This window comes from Cydia splendana, chromosome 2, assembly GCF_910591565.1.
Source record: "Cydia splendana chromosome 2, ilCydSple1.2, whole genome shotgun sequence".
Lineage (NCBI taxonomy): Eukaryota > Metazoa > Arthropoda > Insecta > Lepidoptera > Tortricidae > Cydia > Cydia splendana.
The window spans coordinates 25,974,118-25,984,863 of NC_085961.1; the positions used below are offsets into that span (position 1 = coordinate 25,974,118).

The following is a 10,746-nucleotide window of genomic DNA, read 5'->3' on the forward strand; positions in this document are numbered from 1 at the left end:
TTATACTTTTGGTTATTAGCATTTTAAAATAATAAGTACTGTAATATTAACAAAATGATCAATAGTTGGCTATACGTCACGTACTGCGCTGACCTCAAAACGTTTCATCCAATAGGAGTGCGCGATATATACTCTGTTTCACTTTACCACTCAGAAATTGAACATTCCAAAGGCCGGTCTCCTCCTTCGCGGTGTTCTTTGGTAAGTGCGGTGAAATTAGTGAAACTAATCGTGAAAAAGTGTTAAATTTATTAGCCATCCTCTACCAGCCAGTGACAAAACCGATACATAAAGATTTACAGTGGGTGTCAGTGTCAATATTTTTACGGTATTTCGAAAGTTGACAGTATAATTTGTATTCAAAGTCGGCTCAGAAAAGTCAGCCATTTTTCAATCGTCAATTTATTATTTGTACTGAAATTATCAAGAAGCGACTCAAAATGCAAGTCTCAGTGATACCAAATATGTAATAATTGTTTACTAGTGTTGATTGGGCGGCCTACAACTCCGTTACGTAGTCTCCCGAATTACGTAACTCTCTGCAGTTCGTCGGTCAAACTGTCAAGTCTTAAGTCTTCAAGTATCCTTCAGATCTGTGCTAGTGCCCTTACCGGATACTCATCTCTTGCTTCGGTTTCTTTCAGTTGTTGCTCGCCGCACCCAAACCAATACAAAATGCTGTCTGCCGCTAGATTGATCGCCCCTGCTGCCAGGTCTGCTGTAAGTAACCCTACTTTTCTTATAATTGTATTTTTATGTATATTATACATTATACGGGCTTCTTTTAAAGGAATACTGTTCAATTACTTGAATATAACACATTATAATTGATATTGTATACAGTGTAATTGCATTGACCTTGTATGTTTCTGATCGTCCACCGGTGTCTCCTGATAAGCAGCAACTCTTTGAATGACATGAAATTTACTGCTGAAACTACAAATTGCCTGAAAATCAATATTGGTTGAACTTCTACTAGGGTGTTATATAATTACATAATCTCATATCATGGTGATAATATGGTGATTATAAATGATCAACTGAAAGTTATTGAACTAAAGCACTTCCTTCTAAGTGTTTGAAACAAGTTCTCAGTTATTGATTTTATTAGATAACCTCTTGACATTTTACAACTGGGAATAATCCTACTGACATCTACATAACCTAACTTAGTTTTAATGATAATAAAGTCACCTGATTACACAACTACTATAGAATGTAATTCATTCCTATAAAACACTAGAATTGTCAGCAGTTGAAGTCCTATTCAATTACAGTTTTATGTATGAAAAACTTATAATGTCATAATTTTTAACTTATTTTTGTGCATTGGTGATCAGTTTGTATTCCCAGATAGTAATATGGAGGAAAAAAATCACTGGCATTGGGAAATAGGCTCATTAATAACTGGGTATTCATTCCAGATCTTCAGCAACACAGCGCTGGTCCGACCACTGGCTGCTGTCCCATCCCAGACACAGATTGTGCCCGCTGCCCCCGCCCAGCTCTCAGCAGTCCGCTCCTTCCAGACCACAGCAGTCTCGAAAGACATTGACTCTGCTGCCAAATTCATTGGTGCTGGAGCCGCGACAGTCGGAGTAGCTGGCTCTGGTATGTACCTTAACGCCTCATTCATTCAGCTTCTGTGTCTGTGCCTTGATAATCATTCAAATTTTGAAATCCCTATGTCTTTCCTTTGCTAATTCACTGACAATGTCAAGCCCTTTGCAGCCAGGAAACTGATTGCATAACACTGCAGTATAATGGTTACTTTTTCTTTTGATGGGTGTTTCAGTGTTTTCATCCTTCCATCATGGCTTAAAAGGGTTTTACCCTTAACTTTAACTCTTTAACCCTTAATCAAACGGAACACTTCTTATGAGATTTTTGAAAACTAAAAATGGTTTTTAGGTAATTTGGGTGCGTAGATTACGAAAAAATATATTTAAAAAAATTAAGTGGAGGGAAAGGGGGTTACGGAATAGCAAAATTTTGAATGAAGTGGGAAATAGTTTCCCATTGTCCGATACGGTTACGAACTTTTTACTAGTTAGTAGCTCCCCCTGGCTTTGCTTGTAATCCAAGTATGATTTTTTTAATGTTATCTTCAAAAATCAAAGAAATAAAAGAAAAAAGAAAAGAAAAAGGCACAGATTTGTTGTGAAACAGACAAACGGGCATATATTATTATTAATTATGGAAACAATTTAAAATTTAGGTGGAGAACAAACACTGTTATTTGATTAAGGGTTTGATACTAATATTATGTGTTTCCCTTATGTGCACTTCCTGGAATTCCTAAATGATACCCAAATCACTTCTATAATACGAGACCAACACCTAGTGTAGTTTAACACATATTGGAAAACAGACTGTTTCTGATTCATTATGATAAAACTTTACCAATTGGTTGTGGCATTTTGTTACATGCAATTAAAAACTATACAAGTATATATGCAATTAAACATTTTGATAATTTGGGTATCATTTGCTCATTTGTTCATTTGCTAATCCTTACATGTTTCACTTAAAGGTATTGGTATTGGTGTGGTGTTTGGATGCTTAATCATGGGTTACGCACGAAACCCCTCCCTAAAGCAGCAGATATTCTCATACGCCATCCTGGGATTTGCACTGTCAGAAGCTATGGGATTGTTCTGCTTAATGATAGCATTCTTGATGTTATTCGCCTTTTAGATCTCATGTTTCAAGTGGGACCTATCTATGCATTTTAATGTACATAATAATACAACCAATGGATTTGAAGATAGAATTCAGGTGAGACAGCTTGCATAAGCGGTGGTGGCCGAGTGGATATGACGTCCGACTTTCAATCCGGAGCTCGCGGGTTCAAATCCTGGCTTGTACCAATGAGTTTTTCGGAAGTTATGTACAAAATATAAATTGATATTTTTATTTATTTATGTAGCTCCTTGGACTGGGTGAGAGAATTTAGTTAATATTGGTTTATGTCTTCTATTTCTATAGGAAGTCTCTCAACTCAGTGTGCCTGTTGGCAAAGGCCTCCTCCAATAGCTTCCATTGTTGTAGATATATTTTATTTAGATTATTTTTTGATTTGCTAGTGGGTAATGGTCTAATGCTCCCGCGGTGACCGGCCGTAGTGGGAGATGGGTTTATTTTTGTTTTTTTTTTGTTGTTGATGTTGTTTGTTTGTTTTCCAGTTGCTTGTGGTTTTTAAGTATTAGTTTTTTGGAGCGCTGTTGGTTATATTGCTTGTATGCGATACTCCTTGGCATCTGTTTGTCTTTGGTTGTTTGGCGGGCTGGGAGGATGGGATTCTGCCTTGGCTTGAACCAAAGTTACATTTTTTTTCTGTAGGTTTTTTTAAGTTTTATTATGTTTCTTTGTTTTTATCAATAAAGTTTTTTTCTGGTGATTGTATTTGATGTTTACCACTAGCTTTTCGGTGAAGGAAAACACCGTGAGGAAACCTGCATACATCTGCGAAGAAATTCAAAGGTGTATGTGAAGTCCCCAATCCGCATTGGGCTAGGGTGGGGACTATAGCCCAAGCCCTCTCGCGCATGAGAGGAGGCCTGTGCCCAGCAGTGGGACGTGTATAGGCTGAAATTATTATTATTATTTGTTTATTGTAAATTGTTATCTTAAAAGTACTTAATGAGATGATTGTACATTCCAGGTGCTGGTATTGGAACGGTGTTCGGCTCCCTGATCATCGGCTACGCCAGGAACCCATCCCTCAAGCAGCAGCTGTTCTCATACGCCATCCTGGGTTTCGCCCTGTCTGAGGCTATGGGTCTCTTCTGTCTTATGATGGCGTTCCTGCTGCTGTTCGCTTTCTAAGCCGTTTACTTTATAAGAACACTACAACTGCCACCAAACTGAAGAGGTTTCAAGTGTACTATCTTTTAGGGGTCGGCCATGGAATCGAATGTGTGGAAACCTCACCCTCATAGTGATGCAAGGACTGAAATAATGTGTTACACTTGTCAGTGCGCGTCATCAGGAATGCAATTATTTAATTATGTAGTATAAATGAAAATGTGCAAATAAAATGTTGTACGTAAACATTAACTTGGATGCTGCAATTATTTCTATTCCTGATTTTTGGTAGACTGTTTCTCTGAATCATGTTATTCATATAATTATTATCTCGGGTTTAATGTTGTGAAGTCGATGCCAATTTACTAAGCCAGTGAATGCGTGTATGCGTGTACGAATTTTCATCGACTTTATAAATGCGTTATTCTGTTCGAGAATGTCAGCAATATGTATTGTACATTTTTAGGGCGATTAAATGATACTAAACACCTATTGGCCCTTTATTTTTTTCTACACGTTATTACTGCAATTTGTATCAAGATACGCGCATATAGGACTAAATAAAAATAACAGTTTTTCCCAGTACAATATAATATATAATTCTTTATTCTATTTAACAAATTGGTGTAGAAAAATTTTGGTTCCTTTGAAACCTGTATTTATTGTTTTCATGAAGTACATAGGGGGCAGCATAGGAGCCATCAGTTTTTTGGCGCGAGGCCACAGAATAACTAATAGTAGAGTCACCTGCAATAATATGTGGCACAACGAAGGCCGCAAAAATATCTGACACGATCTTATTTGTAGAGCCATAAGAGCGCGTCACATATTTTTGCGGCCGTCGAAGAGTAATATATTATATTGCAGGTGACTGTACTATGGCGAGGCGTAAATGTGACGTTTACTGGACGTTTATGCTTCCGATGTAGCCCACAAGATAGCAGAACCTACTATGCACAAGGAAACGTACCGACGAGAACGGTAGATGGTAGCACTTGCTTTGGCAATGTACATGTGCACATATGTTTCCGATTCAGGCCACAAGATGGCAGACCCTCCAACGCGCACGGTCCCTATAGCCGAAAGCACTTTGCTAATTTATAAAATTATAACACCCCTCGTGGGCTACATACCTTTTAGGGTTCCGGACCAAAAAGGTACCCTTATGGTGCGGCTCTGTCCGTCTGTCACATTGCTAAATATCTCGACAACTACTGTTTGCACGTGTGAGTAATAGTAGGAAAAAGCGTGACAGCAACACTCCGTCACAGAATAAATAATAGTAGTATAGTAGGTACAGAAGACTCACTCTCTAACAAAACTAGTCTGTTACGATCAGGACAGATATGGCCGCTAGGTGGCGACAGCGCCACATAATAGTAGGTACAGAAGACTCACTCTCTAACAAAACGAGTCTGTTACGATCAGGACAGATATGGCCGCTAGGTGGCGACAGCGCCACGCGCGGCTTATGGCTTTCCCCAAAATTGGTGTGGAACGGATGTACTTTTAGCTACCTACTAGCAAAGCGACGAAATCGCGGAGTGAGCCACGCCTGACTCCGTCGACTTTTATAAAGGGTGGTTTTTGCACAATGAAATATTCAATGTTTATTTTAATAGTTCTTCAATATTTACTTAAAGAGTGCGCTATTCATACTTTTAAGTATACAAATACCAAGACCATTCCACAAAAAAAACCTGAAATTTTGCGAAAGTGGCGCCATCTAGCGAGGGTTAAGCTTTGAGTCACCTAGTCGAACCACCTTAAGCTGTCGAGCGATTTTGTATATCCCAGACTGTGCAAATGTTATATTATAACATAATTTCATGCGAAAAAACGTATAAAATAACACTCAGTTTGGGCTATCAAATTCGCTGCCAACTTAGCTTGCTGGTCTAACTCTAGGTACATTTGTATCTATAGTGGATTTTTTCTAAGATATTTGACAGTTCTGTGACCTATAGTTGGTCAAACCATTTTGTAAAGGCCCCTGTACATATTGGGCCAGCGTTGGCCAGTCCAAGGGACGCAGCCATGCGGTAGAATGAGATAGCAATATCACTTGCTCCCTATAACGCATAAATGCGTCCCCCAGACTGGCCCACGCTGGCCCAATATGTACAGGGGCCTTAAGAACCAGGAAAATTATACTCATCCTTTTCTTTTTGAGTGCTAGTACTAGTGTCAGACAACGATGGTATGAATCTCTCTGTTTATAATTGAAATGAGACCGTCCTTTGACAAACTATATATTACTAGTAGTTCGCCCCGAACTGAGAACTCGCGGTTAACCAAAAATTATATAGCGATTGACTTTGTTACACCTACTTAGGTACTTGTATAGTGCGACATAAAATAATAGAAAATAAATGAGGGCGCCACTTTCTACGTAACTGTCACATTTTTGACGTAAAATGCTTACACATGGCAACAATTTAGTATGGACATTTTTGAGTTCCATTTTATTTAAGTTCTACTATTTTATGTCGCTCTATAGGCGGCAATGGATCAAAATTCGCGTGGATTTATTGGTCTGGGTCAAGGTCTGTGGAGCCCTTAACTGATAGATTTAAGCAAAGAGTAGTATGTATAATATAGTTGGCCAAGCAGTTCTTGTCAGTAGAAAAAAATGTAGGCGCGAAGGGATATGGTCTCATAGAAAATTTGAGTTTCGCGCCTTTTTCTACTGACAAGATTTGCTTTTTTGCATCAATTTTGAAGCGCCATTTACAAGTTTAGCGTTAAGTAATATAGATGGCGCTATTTTTTCGAATAAAGGGCTTCGTATACGGCTATCCCTCCCCTGGATTTAAGTCACCACCATAGAGATTAAAATAAACTGTATCTGTGCTAAGCCGAAATATGTGACGTTCCACGGGAAAAGGTACCTTATGAGGGTTTCTAGTTTCGGAGATATGAAATGTTTTGTAAAGAGGTGAAAAAATGCTCAATTTTTTTTTATTGTGTGATCTGAAACCTTAATGCGTAACGTTTGTTTACCTGTTTTTATTTTTGTTATAAGTTAGTTATAAGCCTAGTAATGTCGTCTCAGAGTTTAGTAGAAAAGGTACCTTATGGAAAAAAGATTGAAAATTCCCAAAAAAACTAGTCAATACGGGAAAAGAAGTTTGGTAGAGAACAGTATTAGCATTCTGCAAAACTAATTTGATAATTTCAGTTCTGGTTGAGGCGCCTCGCAAATATTATAACAAATATTATTTCCTGTCAAATGTCAAATACATATATTATGTTTATTCCTATGATATTTTATATGTTTATTCTATTTTATTTTTATCTTGCTAATTATTTCAAAATGGTAAATTTAAAAACGATATTATAAAAGTGTAAGTCGAGCACTTTCATTTGATACTAAACTCGACCATGTTTCTTGCAAAAACATGACCAGAATAGCAAGACCTCTCACAAACAGCTTTTTGGCCTTCTAAGCTCTTCTAGCTCAATGACCCCTTGATCGGGCCTGCTCATAATTTAATTACTAAAATATAATGCCCTCGACTACACGTTTACTCAATTTCATTTATATTAGAACAAATTTACTTAAGTGATTGAGTATCAAACTATCTTCTGACAGTTCAGCTTAAAAACATCGAAATGCCGGGACGTGCCGCTAGCCAGCCGCGTGTTCAGTCGAATGTAAGAACTTCGCTTCGCTTTGCTCGCTCGTTCGATAAAATATCCCTGTATATCCGTTCCGGTTCAAAATTAGGTCATTCATACATTTTGGTATAGTAAAAGTTGCTCAGTAAGTATATTCCCAAAACCTCCCTGGCAACGGGAATGCAGTAATTTTTTTGCCACCGTGTATTATGGTTGCTCTGTGGTCTGTGACGGATTAATCGGTCTTTGGCGTTGGACCTACGGTGCGGATATATCGGTTATTGGCGTCCAAAAGGTTAATGAGACAAGTAAGAATCGTGCCAAGCTACAAGGTTCAAAACAAGGCTCTTATGAGCAGGGATTCTATGACAGTTCGAAGCAGTTTGGTTAGGAACACGATCCTGCCATCTCAGCCGAATAAAACCACACACGAGACGAAGACGTCAGACTGCAGACGCGCATGGCCCTATAGCCACAGAATAAGTAATAGTATTATCATCTATAGCTGTCCGATATCAGTGCTTTCCAACAAGATTTATAGGGTTAACAAAATTGTAAAACTTTGAGGAAAGTATGTAATTAATACTACAAAGTTTTATTAACAAATTTATTGCAAATACAGAAAGTTTTATGACGAAAAAATCTAAATCTAAGTGACTACCCCCGTCCGTAGAGGAAGCTCTCGTAGATCTGAAGGCATACCTCAATGCGGAGGTAATCACTTAAATATTAATTAGTCAACTGAAAGATTTGGTAAAAGTGCCTGGCATTTATAATGCGTTATAATTTTTACACATAATTTTAAATGAGTTTCCAAAATGAATACAATCCAAAAAAATATGGAATGGATCCACTTTGCTATGTCAAAAAACACAAAAAACATCGTTCTCAAAGAAATGTAACAACTATTCTAACCCCACAAACTTATATTTATTTATGGAAGGTTGTTGGTGTTCATACAATATCACGCTAAATTCTTGTACATTTCGAGGTCAAGACTAATTTATCTAGATAAAGATCTTAATTTAATTTTTTCAACCACACTATACTCGCAATGTGCAATATTTAAGCGAATACTAACAATTCGAATAAACGATACATAAAATATTGTATAATGTAAACACTATAGCGGCGTCAACGTATACCTTAGTAGCGGTAATAAAACGGCGGTATATCGTAGAAACAAACATTATTAATTGCATTATTAGCTTAATTGTTAGCCACATTGACGTTATTGTTGTATCTAAGGGTCGTATTCCACCTGACCTGTCCAATGTCAGTGCGTCTCACTCCCTTTCAAGCGAAATGTGAGACGCAATACACATTGGACAAAGAAATTGGATAGGTGGAATACCACCCTAACCAATTCAAGTATCCTGACAAACTGTAATTTTTTTTTTATTTATATGTAGGTTTGAAATATCTATGTGACTAAAAAAAGAAACTAATGTTAACAGTGATATTGCAAAGACGATAAGGCATTTACTTGAATAACATGATGATGGTATACAGTGTGGAGCTTGGAAACGGATGAGAAACTTAATGCACTACTAAGTGTAGGGGGGTCTTTCCCGCTATTAATATTCGAAAATTTTATTAACTACAATAGTATCAATCCAGTCTGTATCAACGTTATAGTACAATAAGTTTTTGGCAAAAATTTCATTTTTGGTACCTACAAGCTTTTATCGCTGACTGTACTTTTCGTACGACAAACAACTAATACTCATCGAGACAATTCTAAAAACCCCTAACACAATTAGGTTGCGTTGTTGCATCACAGAGTTCCTATGGCCACCTCCTGTCTCCATCATCAGATCAGCTCGATGGTACCATAATATTGTATTGTCATCCGATTTATAGTTATACATGCATGCAAAATTTCAGCTCAATCGGAAACCGGGAAGTGGATCAAATTTAACTTGCAAGATTTGATTACAGACAGACAACAACGGTCAGGTGAAACTAAATAAAAGCTTGTAATAATTGTAATGTGTTCTCCAAGCCCGCTATACAACATCATTCGTGACATTTGAACACAAGATTTCGATATAAGGAGGCGTAATTTCACTACTGTTACTACACACGAAATATCTCAAACGCAACTTATTCGCGCATTCTATGTTATCAGATATAAAGTTATGTACGATTTAAAAGCATCCTAAAAGCTGACACCTAACAATAAGGAAATTCTGTGTGTAACCTCTTATTATTTATTTATAAATATTACTACATTATAATATAATATACAATTCCGATATTGCATACTTCCGAGTGGCAAAAATGATCGGAATACATCATCCTTAATGGCTCGATCGATAATGGCTTTTGCTGAAGATGTTGAAGTACCCATATTGACAATGTCTTAAAATATTAATAAAGAGTGTTCGAATTCAGGTCCCCAGTGTTAGGCCCGCCAAGGCCCAGATCTAAACTCACACTGCAGTGCAATATCCTACATTTCCTTGAGAATAGATGCACTCTGCAAACATGCATACCAATTATCTCCTTAACATGATCAGTACAAAAAATACACGCTTACATAATTTTGGGATTCAAGATACATTAACAATAGCAACCTACTATCTTCGACTTGAAAGCATTTAAAACGTTATTCGTAAACATTTTTACAATAATTTGACTTAACCTATAGCAAAACAAAATAAGGCGTTTCCCTACTCGTGGCTATCAAAGAACTGTCATCGCTTACGAATAGAGACCACGGGACAAGTCGCTGGCCCAATATTACAGGGTTCTATGTTTCACTTTTATCGAATTGAAATTTGAACATTGTCATAGTGACATTAAGTCGAATTTCAACTAGGTATCTTGAAAATGTAACATAGAACCCTGTAATATTGGGCCAGCGAAGTGTTACATGTACAGTAGTGATATATGGTATCATTTTTATTACTGAGATCAGCGCGCTCCTTGGTCCGTCAATTAATATTTTCCATTTTAGGGCCCCGTGGACTCGAATCGTAAGGCCAACTTACAATCGTTATTTTTGGCTCAATCTAGTACTGTGTGAAGTAGAAAACTTCAATAAACATCACTATAACTGATACCTCTTTATACCCTCATTTACATTCTAATTTAGATATTCCTCTTTTATATTATTATAGCTAATATAAATAACATTATCGCATTTAGATCGCTTCCGTCTCGAACTGTGCGCCCTTAATAATAGTAATAGGTCCATATGTTTCGTGTTGTTCTAACTTTAATACTTGATGTTTCTTCAGAACCAGTAAACTATAGAATTTCTGTGCCACCTGGAACAAAAATTAATAATTCTAATAATTATTTGCTTTATTA

At 37.1% G+C, this 10,746-nt stretch overlaps 2 protein-coding genes across 4 annotated transcripts in view; one reads left to right on the forward strand and one right to left on the reverse strand.

Annotated features, from left to right (window-relative positions):
* LOC134806037 (transmembrane and ubiquitin-like domain-containing protein 1) overlaps window positions 1-10,746 on the reverse strand; it is a 118,886-nt gene that overhangs the window by 57,786 nt on the left and 50,354 nt on the right. The gene's annotated exons all lie outside the window — the stretch shown is intronic.
* LOC134806031 (ATP synthase lipid-binding protein, mitochondrial) lies at window positions 125-4,297 on the forward strand. Of its 3 annotated transcripts, none has more exons than XM_063779238.1 (4): window positions 125-201; window positions 645-720; window positions 1,425-1,611; window positions 3,665-4,297. In XM_063779238.1, the coding sequence occupies exons 2-4, from the start codon at window positions 676-678 to the stop codon at window positions 3,826-3,828; spliced, it is 396 nt and encodes a 131-aa protein (XP_063635308.1). In that variant the 5' UTR covers window positions 125-201; window positions 645-675; the 3' UTR covers window positions 3,829-4,297. The 3 variants fall into 3 exon arrangements, with proteins under 3 accessions (XP_063635308.1, XP_063635310.1, XP_063635307.1); XM_063779240.1 differs by lacking the exon at window positions 125-201 and adding an exon at window positions 245-301; XM_063779237.1 differs by lacking the exon at window positions 125-201 and adding an exon at window positions 426-466.

Coding starts and splice junctions, on each gene's coding strand:
- LOC134806031 (XM_063779237.1), top strand. CDS start 441: ATGCAAGTCTCAGTGATACCAAATAT. Junction 467..644: donor GTCTCAGTGATACCAAATAT/GTAATAATTGTT, acceptor GGTTTCTTTCAG/TTGTTGCTCGCCGCACCCAA. Junction 721..1,424: donor CCCCTGCTGCCAGGTCTGCT/GTAAGTAACCCT, acceptor TATTCATTCCAG/ATCTTCAGCAACACAGCGCT.